This window comes from Rattus norvegicus, chromosome 1 (genome assembly GCF_021556685.1).
Source record: "Rattus norvegicus strain SHRSP/BbbUtx chromosome 1, alternate assembly SHRSP_T2T, whole genome shotgun sequence".
Lineage (NCBI taxonomy): Eukaryota > Metazoa > Chordata > Mammalia > Rodentia > Muridae > Rattus > Rattus norvegicus.
The window spans coordinates 240,689,493-240,710,382 of record NC_141534.1 but is presented as its reverse complement, the minus strand read 5'-3'; the positions used below and the strand labels follow the sequence as shown (position 1 = coordinate 240,710,382).

General features: G+C 44.3%; 1 protein-coding gene across 2 annotated transcripts in view; it reads left to right on the top strand.

Annotated features, from left to right (window-relative positions):
• Gldc (glycine decarboxylase) overlaps nucleotides 1-20,890 on the top strand; it is a 79,004-nt gene that overhangs the window by 19,872 nt on the left and 38,242 nt on the right. For both annotated transcript variants that reach the window (XR_015627098.1, NM_001415944.1), the window contains 6 exon segments: nucleotides 6,242-6,406; nucleotides 10,349-10,426; nucleotides 11,732-11,879; nucleotides 12,203-12,399; nucleotides 13,958-14,054; nucleotides 18,879-18,984. Coding sequence is in view for 1 of the 2 variants with exons in the window: in NM_001415944.1 (NP_001402873.1) it covers nucleotides 6,242-6,406; nucleotides 10,349-10,426; nucleotides 11,732-11,879; nucleotides 12,203-12,399; nucleotides 13,958-14,054; nucleotides 18,879-18,984 (791 nt within the window). In the remaining variant the exon portion in view is untranslated.

The following is a 20,890-nucleotide window of genomic DNA, read 5'->3' as shown; positions in this document are numbered from 1 at the left end:
CGCTGTGCATGACCAGCTTCTTGCTCCCATCGCCCCTTGCCAATCAGATAGTTCTTTCCTGCTCCTTGGGGGAAGCGCTTCTATGAGTCAGAGGACAGCCTTCAGGAGTCAGTTCTCTTCTGCCATGGGGTCTGGGGAACTCAGGTTGTCAGGCCTGTCTCGAAAGCTGTTTTCCCCGCTGGGCCATCCTTCTGGTCTTGTCCCATCTTCACAGGGACCAGATCTGTTGGTATCTCCATGATTGCTCTCTACCCCTGTGTGGAGATTTCCATAGCTACTTCCTTTTTAATAAGAGAACAGGAAAGCAGACCCATCAGCAGAGAAAGTCTTTCAGTGTTTCAGTGTATGAATGTGCTTGCCGATGTGTTTGACTAGCTGAGGGCTTGTTTTCCACTGTGGCTCTGGTAAAAGTTTGCATGGTAAACTCTAAGGTTGATTTCAAAAGCAAATAGCCTTTCTCTCTTCCCCCTTTAAAAAAAAAAAGCCTGTCGATGTCCATGAATGGGCTCCAGCATTCTCTGCCTGAGTCTGGCCTGTGGCCTTTGCTCTTACTGACCATACAGAGTGTCTGCCATATTTCTCTCTGGCCGTGAGCTAGTATGCTAATTAATTTGGGGGCAGCCAGTGTTTTGAGAGGGAGACAATACTCTGTTTTTTGTTTTTCAGCATCCGGGTCCGACTTTGGGTGCCTTTTAAATATTGTTGCTTTGCATTAATATCCAAAAGCTGGCCAGACCCTCAGAGCGATCCTGCACCCTGCTCATGCTGATAGAGAGGGCCATGAACACGTGGGTGGTACACTTCACATTATACTTCTGAATGGTTTCCATAGCAATGGAGCCAACAAATTCCGGTGACGTGAGGTGAAAATAAATGGGTCACATAGACTCGAAAGAATACAAACATTTGGGCTCCGAAAAGAAACTGTACACTGGATCTAGAACTTGTCTCATGGGGCCCACTGTCCCAAAGCGTCAATTGCTGAGAGCGTCAATGACTAATATCAACGCTTGCGTTTGCCTTGTGGCTTTCTGGTGTTTGTAATCTTGGCAGTAAGATTAAAGCAGGCTTTTTATGAGTTTTATGAGCCCTTCTGCAAGCCCCCTACTTTTCTCCCGATTCCAAAGGAAAATCATTACCAAAGTGATAGAGGGAACTGGTTCTTTAGGAATAAATGCCATTGTCGTCGAATATATTACAAGTAACCGACTTCAGAACCATCAGCCTTTAGATATATAGGTACTTTTAAAATACATATATTAAAAACCTAGAAAAAGAAAGCATTTGCATTAATGTCAACCAAGACACAGCCATGGGTCACAGATACCACCGTCTTCCCCTCTTTTAATTCCTCTTGGTACCTGATACTAAACTCAACGTGTTCACGCCACTAAGAAACCTCTGCAGTTCCTCAGACAAATGGTTTTAAACACTCCACCCCCACCCGAGACTGAGGCAAACTCCTGTATGTATGACAGCAGCCCTTTCATGGCAACTTTGAAAACCTTTGTAAAATACTTTTAAAAAATGTTTTAATTGTATGTGTATAGGTGTTTGCATGGATGTGCCTCCCTGCTCCACATACATGTCTAATACCCAGAGAAGCCACAAGAGGGCATAAAGTCCCTCTGGAACCGGAATTCCAGATGGTTGTGGACACCAGATGGATGTGGGTAATAGATTCTGGTCCTCTGAAAAAGCAGCTGTGCTCATAAGTGCAGAGCCCTCTCTCCAGACGACTTTTGAGTTAGGCTTCCACTATCACTCTTGCTGTCCTGGAATTTGCTTTGTAGACCAAGCTGGCCTGACCCTCTCAGAGATCCATCCACCCCTGCCTCCCAAGTGTGGGGGTTAAATGAGAGTCACCATGACTTGGTAGCAGTTTTGAACGATGAGAGAGGGTTATTCTGTACTTCCTTTCAGGCCATTGCTAAGAAGAACAATTATGCCTGCTATGTTTCTACAGTGTTAAAAAATAAATAAAACACCCGTAACTGTTTAGAGCAGTGGTAGTTACTGCTCTAAGTCTTGGATTATTAAGGGGGCTAAGGACAGGAAGGCTGGTCAGTCAAAAGACAGAATAAGTAAACCACACTGGCAGAGGTCACCGGCTCCCTGCAGTCTCAGGCTGAGCAACTGGTCAGGAAATTTAGTGCTTTTCCCAGGCATGAAAGGAAGCCAAAGTGATCTTTAGGTTTTGTTCATTTTACTTGTGTGCATGTGTGTTTATGGGTATGAATGTGCTATGGTACAGAGGCCACCCACGTGGGCTCTGGGGATCGAACTTTAGGCTTGATGGCAAGTGCTCCTACCCAGTGAGCCTTCTTGCCAGCCTCATCAGAGATATTTGAACGGGGAGTCAAGAAATGCACATTTGGGGCTGGAGAGATGGCTCAGTGGTTAGGAGCACTGACTGCTCTTCCAGAGGTTTTGAGTTCAAATCCCAGCAACCACATGGTGGTTCACGACCATCTGTAATGGGATCTGATGCCCTCTTCTGGTGTGTCTGAAGACAGCTACAGTGTACTTATATAGAATAAATAAATCTTTTAAAAAATGTACATTTGCACCTCAAATATTTGGCAATTTCATGTTTTAAGAATTGCCAGATTAGTAAGGCAACAAAGAAAGGCTGGGCAGGTACAGATGCCATTGGAAGATTGATGATCCTATCTGTATTTAAATTATGTGACTTCATTTTAGGCTTTTTCTAAACAGGGTCTCAAGTGGTCTGGGCTAACCTCAAACTCCCACGTAGCACAGGGTGACTTTGAACTTTCTTTTCCCCAAAGTTGTGCACACTACCATTCCTGGTCTTTTTTTTCCTTGTTCTTTTTAAATTAATGCGAAATTTAAGGTTCTGATGTTTTGTGTGAGTGTGTGTGAGTGTGTGTGTGTGTGTGTGTGTGTGTGTGTGTGTGTGTGTCACTGGTGTATGCATGTGGGCCGCACAGGGCATTAGATCTCTGGAATGGCAGTTGCAGGTGGTTGTGAGCCACTCGATACGGCTGCTGGGATCCAGAAGCAGATCCAATACAAGAACAGCACCACTTCAACCCCCTGCCTCTGCCTCAAGATTTAAAAAAACGAGGCTATTTTTCTATTTCTAATTATGTGTCTGTAGGGGGTGTATTATGTAGCCTTGTGGAAGAGCCCAGTGAGTTGGAGGAGGTGGTGGTGGGGGTGCCCTGAATATGGAGTTACGGAGGTTTGTGATCATCCCTAGAGATTCTGAAATGAGCCACCAGGTCTCACACTCTCCCTCCTCCCTCCTTCCCTCACCCACCTCCCTCTCTCCGTCACCCTCCTCCATTCCTCCTTTCCCTCCTCCCCTTCCCCTTATTTTTGAGACACGGTTCTTGTTGTCTAGTCCAGGCAGCCTCCAACTTTTAATCCTTCTGCCTCAGTCTCCCGAATGCCGTGGTCACAGCGTGTGCCACCGTATCTTTTTTTTTTTTTTTTTTTTACAGCAGCTCATTATTTAGCCCTAGCTGCCCTGGAATTTGCTATGGAAATAGCAGCCATTGCTCACTGTTGTTCAAGAACAACAGCTGTTAAGGTAGGACTGCCCGTGCTTTGAATGAAAAAGAACACTTTGGTGGCTGTTTCTTTAAAATGCTCAACTTTGTATGTGTAGGCTCAGGTGACCAGCGCCTAACCTCGGAAATGTATCCCCCTCTCATCTGCTCCAGGTAACAACTATCTCTCCTAGGTGTAGCTGGATGTGGTGGAGAGTGCCTTTAGGCTCAGCTCTGGGAATTTAACCTATGCGATTAAAGCTCTCCTGGTCCACAATAGACAGTTGTAGGCCAGCCAGGCCTATAGTGAGACCCTCTCTGAAGACAAGAACCAAACAGAAAGAAGGAAATCGTGTCTGTCTACCTGATAAATCTCAGTGGTGTCCCTGAACACACTTCGAGTGTCCGGTTGGGCAGTCTAAGTCTGAGCATATGGCTGGGACAGTGTCACTGCTGTCTTCCTAACAGCAGGCTGTGAGTGATGGCCCTGTCCAACTGGAGGTCACCAGTGCTCATTGTTTGTGGTTTCGTATGACCTCACTTCTCTCAACGTCCCATTCACTCGCCTGCACTGTGTATTGTGTTGCATGCGTCCTTCCTTCCAGTTCACCACTGGCTTAGGATTTGCCTTTACAATCGCTAATCTAGGCTACGCAGGGAATTAACCGCTGTAACAATGGGTTCCACCGCACACACAGTCACACCGGTAAAAAAAAAAACAAACAAAAAACTCTGGAACTTGTTTCAATGTGCTGATGTAGTACTGTGTGCTCCTCAAAGAGAAATCATTTTAAATAAAGCTCTCAACATAGCAATGATTTCAAAGCCTACATATGATTGCCAGAGCAGGAGAGAGAGAGAAAAAAAAGGGTATAAAAATCAAAGCCGTTTATATCACTTAACTCTTTTGGCTTGGTGTCCTAGTTAATTTTTATTATTGCTGTGATAAGATACCCTGAGAGGGCAGCTTAGAGAAGGGTTTATTTGGAGGCTTACTGTTCCAGGAGGTAAATCTGTGCCCTTCATCAGGGAACATGGCGGCAGGAAGGCATAAAACACAGACGGATGCCCTGGGGATTTCCATTGACAGGCTCTGTCAAATGCTTGCCGAGGACCTGAGTTCAGATCCCATGTAAGGCTCAAGCCGCGGCACTCACCTGCAATCCTTGTGCCCAGGAAGAGGTGGGTCGTGGAGCTCACGGATCCTAGCCGACTTGATGAGCTCCAGTTTCAGTGAGAGTTCCTGTCTTGAAAGACAAGCTGGAGGGCTGCAGAGGTAGCTCAGAAGTTGAGAAGCACTGGCTGCTTTTACAGGGGGCTCAGGCTCGATTCCCAGCACCCACAGGGCATCTCCTAACTGTGAGATCACTTCCAGGGAATCCGATACCCTCACCCTGACACATGTGTAGGCAATGCGTCAGTGCATATGAGAAACAAAAGTAAATGAATTTTTAAAAAAAGGTAAGCTGGAGAAAAATTGAAGACGATCTCAGCATCAACCTCTGCCCCCCCCCACATGCATGTGCGATGCTCATACAAAATACATATGTACAGTAAGACAATTAAAATAGGAATGTAACAAAGAATCTAGAAAGCTGGGCATGGTGGTGTATGCATATAATCTTAGACCTTCAGAAGGTAAGGAGAGGCAGTCAGTTCAAGGCCAGCCTGATCTACTGAGTAGATGACAGGTAGCCTGAGCTACAAACTACGATTATGTGTTTATAAGAGTAATGATAAAACGGCAGGGGCTCAGTGGTTAAGAGCGCTCGTCTTTCAGAGGACATGGATTTGGTTACCAGCACCCACTTGGTAGTTCACAAGGATCTCTAACTTCAGTTTCAAGAGATTTGATTTCCATATCTGACCTCTGCGGGCACTAGACACTCATGTCATGCCCATGCGCACAGGCAGGCGAAATATTCATTGGTGTGTAAAATGAAATGACTAAATCTAAAAAATGCGGAGGGGGGAAAGAATAAATATGGGTTGTGGACAAAGAATAGTAATTTTTACTATGACAATTCTGTTCTTCCCCATTAAAACCCAAAGATAAGATGTATTAACTGGCTTTTTAGTGCTGTGACCAAATACTCAGTAACTTTAGAGGTGAGAGATTTATTTTGGCTAAGATTTTATTTACTTATCTATTTACTTTACTTACTGGGGGGGTTGTGCTTTGCAGGGCCCTGCACAGTGTGCACATAGAGGTCAGAGGACAACCTGTTAAGGCAGTTCTCATCTACCATTTGGGTCTCAGGGGTTAAACTCAGGTTGTCAGGCTTGGTGCAAACACCTTCTCCTGCTGGGCTGTCGCCTGCCCAGGTTCACCACCCACGTCAACATCAATATCATCATCAATATCATCAGGGGGGAAGGTGAGGGAACCGCAGGAGGTCATGTAGGAACTCACCTTCTTTGTCAATCCAGTAGACCTCCAACCTGCTGCATGGTGCTGTCCACCTCAGAGTGAGCCTCTGGCTGGGTCTTCTACCTCAGTTAAACCTTTCTGGAAACTTCCACACTCAGATGCACTCAGAAGTGTATTTCACTGGTCTCCTAAGCAGGTTTAAGTTGGGTCAAATTGGTCATCTCAGGGTCTTACCCATGTGTTATGTAATTCTCAAGAGATTTAGGCACTGAATTTGAAAATAAAGGGATTTCATGAGCTTTTCTGGTCAGGAGCGGCTTGGTTTGGACACAGTCTTCTGTTTCCCTTCCAGGGTCACTCAGTACACTCCGTATCAGCCCGAGGTGTCTCAGGGGAGGTTGGAGAGTTTACTCAACTACCAGACCATGGTGTCTGACATCACAGGCTTGGACATGGCCAATGCCTCCCTACTGGATGAGGCGACGGCGGCCGCAGAGGCAATGCAACTGTGTCACAGGTGAGAGGTTCTGCGGGGGCTCCTCCCTCCAGAAGAGAGGGGCCCCCTGGTGCCGGCATCCCGAACTCTGGGTGGAAACCCCATGCTGGATTTTATAGCTAAGTGTAGAGTTCACTGAAAGAAAACTTTGGCAACAATAAAAATGATGTTCTGAAGGTATAGCAACCAAAAATTAATTTAAAACAGGACACTAACGACTCCAAGTGTTTCTGGCAGACCTTGTGTCATTTGACTTCATTGCAGCTTTGGTCTTTCAGGCACATGACACATCCACACACTCTGTGTACCTCATGTGCCTTCTTCCTGTTACACACACCAACAAACGCTGCCTGAAACAGTTCGTGTTCAGAAGTATTGCATGCTGTGAGTTATAGGAGTGGGCTTTTGTTCTGGCTATAGGGTTGAGGATGACCTTGAACTCCTGATCCCCTGCCTCTACCTGCTAAGTCCCAAGTGCTAGGACTATGGGCATGAGCCACCATGTCCAACTGTGGCTTCCTATGCATAGTCAGTCTTCTTTCTGTTCTCATACATAAATGTTTTCATTATGGAAACAAATACTTAATAGTTTCCCGACATAATTCCTCAGGATGTACGTGTCAAATTAGCATGTCTTTGCTTTACGCTATGCTAGAATGCTCACTTTCAAAAATTTGCTGTTTGATTTGCTGTTGAATTCCATTTAAAATGTTACATGAATTTTGGCTTGGGGTTAAAGACAATCTCAAACAATTCCTGAGTGACTCTAGACGTATTTCCGCCACATTGTACTATATTTGTATCAAGGAGTATCTTAGTAGTGACACATAAAATCAACAGTGGCCATCAACTTGAGGAATCTGAGGATGCTTTTCATCTTCTCCAATCAAACATTCAGCCAAGATTTAATTCTTTAAGTGAAAATAAAGACTATCTCATTAATATGCAAATTTTCCTCAGCATTCGAATAAATCAATAAGCAAATTTGCTTTTGTTTAAAGGGTTGTTTCAAAATAAATGTCTTTATGCTCTATCCTCAGCAAATGTTTGATTTGGATGTGAGATATATATATATACATATATATATATATATATATGTATATATATATACACACACACACACACACACACACACACACACACACACACACATATATGTCTTTTGACTTACTATTTCTATTGCTGTAACAGAACACCATGACCAAGAAACCAAGTTGGGGAGAAAAGAGTTTTTTGGCTTATATTTCCATATTGTTGTTGATCATTGAAGCAAGTCAGAACAGGACCTCAGACAGGACAGGAGGCAGGAGCTGATGCAGAAGCTATGGAGGGATGCTGTGCTGTTTACCGGCTCATTAACCGTAGCTTGTTTAGCCTGCTTTCTTATAAACCCAGGACCACCAGCCCTGGGATGACACCATGTGCAAAGGGTTGGGACCTTCCCCAGCAACCATTAATTTAAAAAATGTCCTATAGGCTTACCTCCAGGCAGATCTCAATTGAGGTTCCCTCCTTTCAGATAGCTCATGTTTGTGTGTCAAGGTGACATAAGACTAGTCAACATACTTTCTTTCATGGGAAGATTTATCTGACAAAAATGAGTCATGAGTTGGAAAATTCTGCAAAACCCCGTTCTTACATACTTTCTTGCTATATGCATGGGTAATATCTCTCTCTCTCTGTCTCTCTGTCTCTCTGTCTCTCTCTCTCTCTCTCTGTCTCTCACTGTCTCTCTCTCTCTCTCTCTCTCTCTCACACACACACACACACACACACACAATATGTATGTGCGTGGACTCATATATATGTTGCAATCAGTTTCAAGCCTCTAATTGTTTAACAGAAAAACGTTGTTGACAGAAAAACATTGTGTCGTAAGTCCGAAGATGACTTATTGGACAGGTTCCGTCTCTGCCTGCCACCTTTAGGGTTACATTATATCCTCATGCCAAGAGATGACTGTTAGGCTTCTAGCCATAACATTGACATCTGCACTCAGGAAGAAGCAAAGGGCAGAGACCCAGGGGTGCTTCTAGCCAATGTAAGAGATTTCACTTAACAGCTTTTACACACATTTCACTAACTACCTTCCTTCACATGATCTGAGGACTAAGCTTCTTATGGGCATAGCCTTGTCCTTGGTATCTGGGTTCTAGGAGGAGTAGGGTGTGTTGGGGGAGCTGACATTGTAATGGGCTCCATCAGCGACTCCTTCTTGGGAAGAATTTTCTGTTTAGTGTTTGCCTTGTTTTCGTTCTTTTTCCCCCATCCCCAGCTCCCTACTTCTTGAGCAGCACATAGTCCCAGGGCCATGGGTACCCTCTGACACTGAATTGTTTTCTCAGGCCTTGGATTATCTGAGTTCATGAGGACTTGAACTCTCAGCTCTTCCTGCCCTCACCTCTTGGTGCTGTCATTTCAGATACACACCTCTCTGCCTGCTTTTCCCTCCTATTTCTCAGTATATTTTGAACACCTCATTCCTACTTAGCTTTCTAGAATAGGACTTTGGGGGGTTTGTTGTTGTTTTGTGCACTTGTGTGTGTGTGCGTGCGTGCGTGTGTGCTTTTCCCCTTTAAAAGTCACTGTAACTGGGGCTGGCTCTCACCTCAGCTCACTGAGTCCCTATTAACACTTTTCTCCCATTTGTTTCCATTCAAACTGTTGGAATAATTACACTAGGTAATTATTTTTTTAATTTTTCCAACTTGAATTATTCCTTATTAAATTCAAATCTATGGCAAATGTAGTTGTATATAGTATAAAGCTAGCACTTAGGAGGCTACAGCAGGAGGCTTGCTGTGAGTTCAAGGACAGCCTAGACCGAGATCCTATCTCAAAACAGCAACAAAACCAACAAACAAAAATAAAATAAATTATATATAATTATAAAAGCAACACCAGTATTTAGTGAAAAACCATCTTTCAAACTGGGTGGGATATAATTCAGAGTAAATTTTCCTATTGCAAGCCTGCAAAGAAACCATTGTGTGTTTACTGGGATAGCAGTTGTGTAGCGTGATGCACAAGTGCATGCACTCTGTGCCTGTTTTTTGTTCAGATGCACACTTGGTACCTGAAGTTTTATTTATTCACATCAGTCTTGTTTCCTGAAACCACAGAAGGAGACGAATCGCCCAGCTCGGGCAACCTGGAGCCCACTCAGCTACTGGTCTTCCTGTGCGCATCTCAGCCTCTGTCCTTCCCCCTGGTGCTGGGTGGAAACATTGGCTTAAATCATCTCGACGTGATCCTCTTTCTTCCGTTCTTTTTTATTTTTGTATGTGAGTGGTTTGTCTGTGTGTGCCATGATGCCATGATGCACATGTAGAGGCTAGAAGGTCTGGTCCCCCACTCCCTTGAGGCAGGGCCTGTCTTGTTTCTGCCCAACTGAGACGCTAAGCTGAAACACCTCTTGTGACAAGATATATTACTTTACAAGACTTTTTTGTGTAGTGGTTTCAATTTCCCCTTATACCTAATATCTGTACAAACACACACACACACACACACACACACACACACACACACACACACACACACACGACCTGAATTGTTAAATTATGTAGGAACAGGGTTGAATTTTGCTGGATTGCCGTCAGGAACTGATCGCTCAGTTCTCTTTACCCTATACTTAGAGTTCCCCTCGCCGCCTTGCTGCTTTAGAAACTCTGATTCTGGTGTTGTTGTTTTGTGCACTTGTGTGTGTGTGTGTGTGTGTGTGTGTGTGTGTGTGTGTGTAGAGAGAGAGAACTTGACCAGGTTGGTAACCAGCACTACCTACACTCGCCATGATGGCTCACACTTGTTACCTCCGAACCGTGGAGGAGAGGCAGGAGGATCGGAAGTTCAGTAGAGTTGGAGGCCATGCTAGAATACCCGAGAAGGGGAAAACAACCTCTTCCATATTTGGGAGCTCCTTCTGAGATCTTCAGGTTTCAGTGTGTCTTTTCTTTTCAACAGACACAACAAGAGGAAGAGATTTTTCATTGATCCTCGTTGCCACCCACAGACAATAGCTGTCGTCCAGACTCGAGCCAAGTAATTGATTTAATTTGTGTTTTGAGCCCACGGGTAATATCATATTCTCTGTACCTTGTCTCTCCTTCCCTGCTTTATACTGAATTTTGAGTCCCACCCCCATCTTTCCCCATGGATGCTTCTGCTACTCCCTCATCATTACTGAGGGACAAACACACGGTGAGTTCATTTGCCTTTCGCTATTGTAAGTTCCCATGCTGTTCTGTCATCTTTTGGTAACATTTAAAATATTAAAATCAGCCTGAGGCAGGAGGATTTCAAGTCTATGGCCAGAATGAACCACATCGTATGAAACTGTCCCAAAGTAGAGACTAGGGCTATGGCTCAGTGACAGGACACTTGCCTGGGTTGAGTGAGGCCCTGGGTTCAATCCCCTACTACCATGAAGGAAATGAGTCAGAGGACCTGTCTAAGAGTGAACAGATATATAGACAAAAGATGAACTAGAGTAACTTCAGCCATGTTTTGGACAGTTGGAAAAGCAGAGCTCACATGCCTGTCATGGCCATGGTTTTGTGTGCACTTTGTGCAGATGTAGTTGCTAAGGAAACCAACAACACCTAAGGACCAGTTTGATGAGTCTTTGGTGCCTTTGCAGCAATTAGGCCTGTAAACAACAGAAACATCCCCAGCCCAGCCATTATTACTGCATCCGCTTTCTGCCGTGTGGGATGGTCTTCTGTCCTACACTGCCCCTCAGAAGGGGCTGGAGTTGTAGTTAGAGGGTTTTAAGGATCTAAGGACGTTTTTGCTGTCATCTGGATGTGTTTCATTTATCGTAGCTGAACCGGGATGTCACAAAGATGGCTCTGTTAGAGGGGTTGGGTCTTTAACTCTAAGAGGTGGTTCTCCTGCCAGGAGTAGATTCTCATATAGAGTTGAGGAGAGGGGAGTGGGGAGGACAGAGGAAAGGGACAGAAGGGTGAAGCACACATGTGAGTTGGCGTGGGGCACTGTAACGAGCCAGGTATGAGATGGGGTGGGGCTGGGAGTGAGGCTGGAAGGACACCCAGGGAAAGAATAGAAAATGAATACAGTCTCCCTGGGAACAAGCTGCTGCTGAGTACATTTTCTGGGTCAGCATATCAGCCTGACAGCATGAGTTTTATCACCACAGCCCATGGTGGAAAGAGAGCCCCCCATCTCCAAAGTCATCCTCTAACCTCTATGCACGTACCTTGGCACATGAGTATCTGCACTAATGAACATCACATGCACACACACATGCACGCACACACATGCACACAGGCACGCATGCACTTGCGCACCATAATAAAGAGGACCAATTTTCCCTTGTCCTTTCAGATATAGGGGGGTGATTGTCGAGCTGAAGTTACCCCACGAAATGGATTTCAGTGGCAAAGATGTCAGTGGGGTGCTGTTCCAGTACCCAGACACTGAGGGGAAGGTGGAGGACTTCACGGAACTTGTAGAAAGAGCCCATCAGACTGGGGTAGGTAAGCCCCTTGTTGAGGCTTAGAAAGCCATGTTCCGGTTTCATATCTGTCTGTCTGTCGGTATGCTTTAATCTCTTTACAATTGTCATGCGGAATGGTGACATCCTCTTCTCCCACTCCTTCCTCTTCATTAACGTCACTCGCCAATCCCTGATCCTCAAGTACACTCTCAGTAAATATCCTGTGCGTGACTGCGTAAGCAAAGGGGACACAGACATGCACTGTCCCAGTCAGTCTGTCTGCAGTAGCCATAACTCCTGTGTACTCTCTACTCAGGATAAGGTGATAACCTTGACCTCTTCTCCATTTCCTCCCCCAGAGCCTGACCTGCTGTGCTACTGACCTTTTAGCTCTGTGTATTTTGAGGCCACCTGGAGAGTTTGGAGTGGACATTGCCCTGGGCAACTCCCAGAGATTTGGAGTACCACTTGGCTATGGGGGACCACACGCAGCCTTTTTTGCTGTCAGAGAAAGTCTGGTGAGGATGATGCCTGGAAGGATGGTGGGGGTGACAAGGTAAAGCTTCATGCCCCTTACTGTGATCATGACCTCCCTGTTCCTTTTCTCTCCTCCATAAAGAGTGTGTGTGTGCATGTGACTGTATGTCATGTGTGCCTAGGAACCCAAGGACACAAGAAGAGGGTGTTGGGTCCTCTGAAGCTGAAGCTATAGGCAGTTGCTGCCCAGCATGGGTGCCAGGAAATGGATTCAAGTCCTTCAGAAGGGCAAGCACTCAACAGCCGAGCCCTCCCACCCCCGTTCTTTTTTTCTGATATCTCTCTACATTTAATTGGTCCATGTCAAGTAGATTAAAAACAAGTGTAATACAAACTAAGAAGAGGGATCCATCTGGGCTGTGTACTGTGCACCGTTATTCAGACAACATGGAAAGGTGAGGTGTGTGCATCCTTTGTAAGGTATTAGTGGAGTCGCCATGTACAGGCAGTAGCTTGATAGATGTTTGGAAAGACCTGCATATTTTAAGTGCATCATGCCTACCAGTGTCTTTCTTAAATATTCATTTTGTGGATGGAAGAACTCACTTTTGCAATAAAAGCACAGATTTAGTGTGACCCAGTAGGGTTCTGGAGGTTCCTGCCACATGGTTTTTAGTCTCAATGGCTGTGTAACACTATATGTGTATCTATACTGTGTGTGTGTGTGTGTGTGTGTGTGTGTGTGTGCATGTGTATAGTTTTGGGGGACTAAGATAAATATGTGTATATATATGTCTATATATATACACATACACATATATATGTATGTATATATAGATATATACATATTATGATAAATATATATACATGTATATGCAGTTTATATATCTGTATATGTATCTGTATATATGTACCTATAAATACATATATGTAATATGTAAATATATTTATAGTTATATAATATATAAATATATATGTATTTACATTAGTGAGGGGAAATTTTTCTGAGTTGAGTAGTGAGACTATTAACATTCCTTTCAGTTTCCATCCAGTCCCTTCCAACCCCCAGTGAAGAAACTATTTTCTCAGGTCATCACCCTTCCACTTCGTCAGCCACGAAGACCAGGGTGACATATAATCTTTGATCCCCATCATCCTGTGAGGCAGAGTGATTCCTGGGAAATCTCCTTTCATTATTCCTGGCTTTATTGTCTGTATCTCAGTGCCTAAGTCCAAATCAACAACCTATAGTATTAGTTGAAGAGGGCCACTTGGAAGTTGGTTTTTATGAACTTCACCCACACGAGCCCACTGCGTTCACTTCAGCTGGGAAAGCAAGCCCATCTAAGACAGCAGTTCTCCACCTTCCCAACGCCACGACCCTTTAATACAGTTTCTCGTGTGGCGACCCCCAACCATAGAATTATTCCTGTTGTTACTTCATCACTGTAATTTCGCTACCATTATGAGTCATAATATAAATATGCAGGATATCTGATATTTGACCCCTGTGAAAGGGTCATTTACTTCAAAAGGTTTGTGACCCACAGGTCCGATAACCTGGTTGAGAACTGCTGTTCTAATCCTTGGTGCTTTGATCGTCTGTGCTGACTGGATGTGTTGTTGTCTTGATCCAGGGATGCCACGGGGAAAGAAGTGTATCGCCTCGCTCTTCAGACCAGAGAACAACACATCCGGAGAGACAAAGCCACCAGCAACATCTGCACCGCTCAGGTAAGTATCATATCTAATGCTTGCCGAGTGCTGTGAGGAGCTCCTTCCCCCCTCTCACGTCCTTATTCAGTCGCCACCTACTGGCGAGCATGTACACTACAGATGGAAGGATCTTCCTGACCGAGAAGCCTGGTTTTGTATCTGTCACGTGGTATCGCATCGCATTGCGTTTCTATGCCACTGACATTGCCTAGGCATCCATTTTGGCATTAGTAACAAAACAATAAAAAGTACAACATTGGGGCCAGAGAGATGGCTCAGAGTACCTGCTGCTTCTCCTGAGGATGCAAGTTGGGCTCTCTTCTGTCCTCTGAGTATACCCATTCACATACACACACACACACACACACACACACACACACACACACACACACACACAAAGGTAAATCTTAAGAAAATACATTATTGGTGTTTATTTTGCCTAAAATCAACCTTTGCCGTCTTGAACTGCTTAATTTCGAAGAAAGGATAAAAGGATGCTCTTTAATCTCCATGTGCTTTGAGTGTGTTTATTATGAAGAATGGGCATCGTGGTCTCTCTATTCTTAACCATGGGCAGTCCATATGGGTAGACATGTGGCACCATTTCTTTGAGCTACAATGGAAGATCTCCAAGAAATAAGCCAGGGGGTCAGAGGTGACTGATGGGGCCAGAGGGGAAGTTTCAGGATGACATCTTCTGATAAACATGAAACGTTTTGGGGAGAATCACTGAAAATGTTTCCGAAATTGATGGAAATGTAGGTAGCAGTTCTGGGGCTTCTGAACTCCTTGAGTTAATTTGGGATTTGAGTCGGGTTCTAGAAACTTAGCCAAGGCTCGGCACGGGTGGTACACATACATACACACACACACATACACATACACATACACATACACACACACACACACACACACACACACACACACACACACACACCATCAAAAGTAGGCAAAGCCAGGCATGGCGGTACACGCCTTTGATTCCAGCAGGAATTAAAGGAGACAGGGGCAAGAGGGTCTCTGATTCTCTGTAAGAGTAGCCAGTGCTCTTGGTTACAGAGCTGTCTCTCTAGCACCTATTCTGTGTGTTTGCTTTTAATATAGGTATGTACAACTATTCTGTTTGCTTGTTTATTTTTTAATTTTGTAATACAGGTATGTACATGAACACGTTTTGTGTGTGTGTGTGTGTGTGTGAGAGAGAGAGAGAGAGAGAGAGAGAGAGAGAGAGAGAGAGAGAGAGAATAGGTGCATGTGTGTCATGACACACGTGTGCAGGTCAAAGGACAGTTTGCATGGGTCAGTTCTCTCCTTCCACTGATGAATCGAGATATCAAACTCAGCTCGTCAGGCCTGCAAGCTCTTCTGCCTGCTGGCCCTTTTGCTTCACCGTCTGAAAATCATTTCCAAGTACGCCTGGGCTGTGTACATGAACGGAGTTATGTGGCTGCTTCTTCTTCCTCTACCTAGCTTATGTATAGCTCGTCCCATTGTTTCTTTCTGCATATTTTACAGCAGTTATGAAAACGGTGTTCATAAGAAAAGCCGAAAGAAGATGATGTTTGCCCTGGGGGTGTAGCACTCTGTCTTCCCTGGTTGTTATCTTTTCATTCTGCCGATTGTCTGGTTCTTTATTCAGTGTTCCTTCCTCACATGTTCTGTAAGCGGCCGACGGCTCATAGCCCTCCAGAGCCTTTGTCTTTGCAAAGCATGCAGTTGCCCTTCTGCCAGGATTCAGCTGCCCTTTCCTGGGCTCTTTCCTCTGCCCTGTCTTTGAGTATTGTCTGATGCTGCGTCTGTCAACTGTTGCTTGTTCTTCTTGGTCCTGCCTGTGGTCCACCATGGACTTCTTAGATTTGCATCATTGGTAGAGCATGGCTGCTTCTTTCTTTTAATCTCTGAAAGTCTGTGAATGGATTACATTTCAAACTCTTCCTATGAACTTGTGGCCTAAATGATATCAAAATTATCACAATGTTTTGTGCCCCCCCCCCTCCTTTTTTGCTTGAAACGGGGCCTCATTGCATCCCAGGGGACCCTCAAAGCCACTATATAACCGAGGATACTGTCTTAGTTAGTGTTTGACTGCTGCCATCAGACCCCATGACCAAGGCAGCTCTTATAAGGACAGCATTTAATTGGTGCTGGCTTACAGGTTCAGAGATTTGATCCAATATCATCAAGAGAGGAACATGGCAGCATCCAGGTAGGCAGGGCGCAGGAAGAGCTGAGAGCTCTACATCTTCATCTGAAGGCTGCTAGCAGAATGTTGATTTCTAGGCAGCTAGGGTGAGGATGTTAAAGCCCATGCCCATGGTGACAGCCTACTGCAACAAGGCTACACCTCCAAATAGTGCCACTGACTGGGCCAAGCATATACAAACCATCACAGACACTCACTAGATTTCTCATCCCTCCAGACTCTAGCACTTGGGAGGTAGAGACAGGATGATCATGATTTCAAGGTCACACTGGGAAGCATAAGACCAGTTCTCCCAAAGAAAAGTAATGGAGATTTATTTCCACTACATAAAATGATATATGTGCTATATGAGATGCAGAAGGCTAGTGGTTCTCAACCTTCCCAAAACTGCAACCCTTTTAATACAGTTTCTTATATCGTGGTGACCCCCAACCATAAGTTATTCTCATTGCTACTTCATAACTGCAATTTTGCTACTGCTATGAATTGTGATATAGATATTTGTTTTGTGATAGTCTTACACAATCCCTGTAAAAGAGTTACGAGGGGCTGGGGATTTAGCTCAGTGGTAGAGCACTTACTTAGGAAGCGCAAGGCCCTGGGTTCGGTCCCCAGCTCCAAACCCCCCCCCCCAAAAAAAAGTTACTTGACAACCCCCCCCCCCAAAGGTGTCTGCTGGTGTAGGCGAAGAATAGGCAAGGTCAGGCCAGAGGACTGGATCTAGAACAATAACTGTCCAGGCTGATCAGGATGTACTTGCACACACAAGGCTTTCTAGAAAGGAAAGGAGAAGAAAGGTTTAAAGATCTCCCTGAAAGGCAGGTGTGGAACCACAGGACTGAAATCTCGGCAGTAGGGAGACCGAGGCAGGAGGATTTGAATTTAAGGCAAGCCTGAGGCAAACAGCGAGACCCTGTTAACAATAATAGAAAGTATGAACGAGATGGTTCAGTGGGTAGAGGTCTGCAGACTCAGGCCTCATGACCAAGTTCCATCCACACAGCCCTCAAAGTAGCAGGAGACAGTTGACCCCCAAGAGTTCCATCTTCCTTCTGTGTGTGCTGTCTCTGTCTCTGTCTCTGTCTCTGTCTCTGTCTCTGTCTCTGTTTCTCTCTCTCATACACACACACACACACAAATAAATAAACAAACAGGAATGTATTGTAGGTCAACACACACACATGTATATATGTAAATATATTTAATATTTAAAAATTGCGGGGGCTAGAGAGATGACTCAGCGGTCGAGAGCACTGACTGCTCTTCCAGAGGTCCTGAGTTCAATTCCTAGCAACCACATGGTGGCTCACAACCATCTGTAATGGGCGTCTGATGCCCTCTTCTGGTGTGTCTGAAGTCAGCGGCATTGTACTTAAATATAATAAATAAATAAATCTTTAAAAAAAAAATTACGGAGTCTGCCAGGTGTGGTGGCACTCAGGAGATACAGGTCGGCAGATCTCTGTGACTTTTATGGGCAGCTTGGTCTACATAGTAACTTCAAGGTCAGCTAGGCCCGCCTAGAGATCCTGTTTCAAACAAAACAAATAAATGAATAAATAAATTACAGGGTCTGGGAAGATGACTTTGTGTTAAGATCTCTTATGGATCTTACAGAGGACCTGGGTTCAGTTCTTAGCATCTATGTGATGTCTCACAACTGTCTACAATTTCAGATGTAAGGGATTGGGGTTCGATTATTTTCCTGACCTCCATGGGTTCTTGCATGCATGTGGTGCACATACACACACACAGGTACACACATATAATTCACATATAAAGTGAATACTTTAAAATTACATTTATTTATTTACTTATTTATTTAGTGAACTGGTTCTTAACCTGTGGGTCGTGACCCCTTTGGGGTCACATCAGATATCCTATATATCAGAGAGTTACATTACCGTTCATAATGGTAGCAAAATTACAGATATGAAGTAACAATGAGATAATTTTATGGTTAAGGTCACATGAGGAGCTGCATTAAAGGGTCACAGTGTTAGGTTGAGAAGCACTGCTCTACTGTATCTGAGTATGGGCACGCAAATGTCATGGTGCTTGTGTGGCAGTCAGGGGACAACCCCAGATGTTGCATTTCCATTTCTGGCCTGACGTGGGTTCTGGGGACCTGAACACAGCCCCCAGCACACTCCTGGGTAAGTACCTTACCCACTGAGCCATCTCTCCAGCCTCACTGATCTGTCAGTTACTGCAGTTTGGTCCCTTGTGCTTTAGCCTCAGAATTGTATGTCTGAGTTTTTGAGTGAACATTGCTTGTTGTTTTGGTTCTTAAAGAAATGTTTGTGTATAAAATCTCAGATCTCATTTTTTCCCCATCGAGGTCTTTGTTGCTCTACTGTCTTCCAACAGTAGCTATTGCTTGCTGGTGCTGCTAGCCTTCCCTTATGACTGACACGATCCCTTTACCAGTGAGACCCCCTTTGTGAGGGTTGGTATAGAGACTTAAGTGCTGTCTTCCCTCAGGATATGTAAGTGGTTGTTACAGAGAATGCAGGAAATTAAATCATTTTGGGCTCATTTTTCTTCAGCTTGGGCATCCTAAATCTGTAGTTCCTTCCTCCACCCCCACCTGTCTTCTAACACATGGTTGAGTCTGTAATTGTTCTGTCTTGTTTCAGGCCCTGTTAGCCAACATGGCCGCCATGTTTGCCATTTACCATGGATCCCATGGGCTTCAGCACATTGCCAAAAGAGTTCATAATGCTACTTTGATTTTGTCTGAAGGTGAGTGATTTATGTTCCCAACATAATAAGATGGATACATGTGTTTTAAGGATGTGAAGTCTTTGGGTGGGCACAACACTGAATACAAACTATTGGTCAAATAAGAAACAGGACAGTATTTTCAGTATCTACGATAGCATGACAAACAGACTGCTCATTTTTTCTTTTTCTTTTCTCTCTTTTTCTTTTCTTCTCCTCTCCTCTCTCTCTCTCTCTCTCTCTCTCTCTCTGTCTGTCTGTCTCTGTCTCTCTCTCTGTCTCTCTCTCTCTCTGACATGGTCCCACTCTGCAGCCCTGGCTGACCTACAACTCACCATGTAAAACAAACAGGCTTTGGACTGGGACTAAAGCCATGTGTCACCCCATTCAGTGAGTGTTGATATTTGTAATAGATGAAGCTCTTGATCTTTCTCACCCCAAATGCAAAAGGAGGATGGACATTTTTATGAGAAAATGATCAAAAGTCATTCTACAATTCAGAAATAAATAAGTATACCAACAATGACCAGTGGACCCACAAAATCTTAACCTCATTATTAATCCAGGAACTATTTTATTCACTCATTTACTTTTGTTGTTTTCTTGACAAAGGTAATCTCAAACTGTGTGGCTGAAGAGATCCTTGAACTCCTGATCCCCTGCCCTTGCTTGCCGAGCAGTGAGATTATAAACATGTGCCACCACACACACTGTCTTATTACTTTTGGTTTTTGCTGTTTGTATGGTTTTGGGGGCTGAATTCCAGAGCCCTCTGCATGTCTAGCACTGAGGCTCTAGGCCCTTGACCTTTTACTTTGGCAAGGATTGTCAAATGGCCATACCCTATCGTGGTAGCTTTTTATGGATGACAGCTAAACATTGTATCAAAAAAAAAATTAAATTGACTCAGGGAAGATGACCTCACAAACACAGGGTCTTGAATATAGATCCTCAGACTCCACTTAAAAAGCCGGGGTGTGGCTCAGATTTCAGGCCTAGCTATAATCCCAGGGGTGGGGAGGTATTGACTAACAACCCCTGGTTTGCTAGCCAGCTAGTTTAGCGGAGTTGGTGTGTTCCAGATTTGGGTTGGCCCTGAATCAATAAACAGACAAACAAACAAAGAGAGAAATATGAAAGGGATTGAAGAAGGTGCTCAGTGCTGACCTCTGACCTCCACATGCACATACATTGTACACACAGAGAAGTGCAGTTGACTAACAACTTCTAGCTGTTAAAACAAAACCCTACTTAATTGTGCCTAAACATCATCTAGCTACACTACTATTTAGGCACATATCTAAAGGAAATAACCTGATAAATGTGAGAGGGTTGTCCATTGAAACCTCATTTACAATAGATAGTCCAGCTTTGGACTATTATTGGAAGTAGATTAAATGCGCAACAGCACATAATCACACTGTGTCTCGTCTAATCTATTCAGCTATTGAAAAAATAATTATGTGGGAATTGATCTGTAGGCAAGCAAAGATGAGACCTTGTATAGTGGCTCATGTCTGTAATCATAGTTAAGGTAAATTGAGGCAGAAAGATGGTCATAAGTTAAGGCCAGCCTGGTCTACATGGTAAGCTCCAGGACAGACAAGACTGCATAAGAAGAGCCATGATAAGTTCCAGACCTACGTGAAATTTGGTATAATCCTCCTGCCTCATCCTCTCAATTTATAGGGTGCTAGGCATAATGTCCTTTTTAATCACGCACACAGATACACACACACACACACACACACACACACACACACACACAGAGGGAGAGAGAGAGAGAGAGAGAGAGAGAGAGAGAGAGAGCCATAGATAAAGAGACACAATGAGACTGCACCCATTTCTAATTTGTACATGAAAACATAGGTAGTAATGATTTCTGGTTGGTCTTCTGGTAATTTCTTTTCCTCCCTTGTTGCTATGT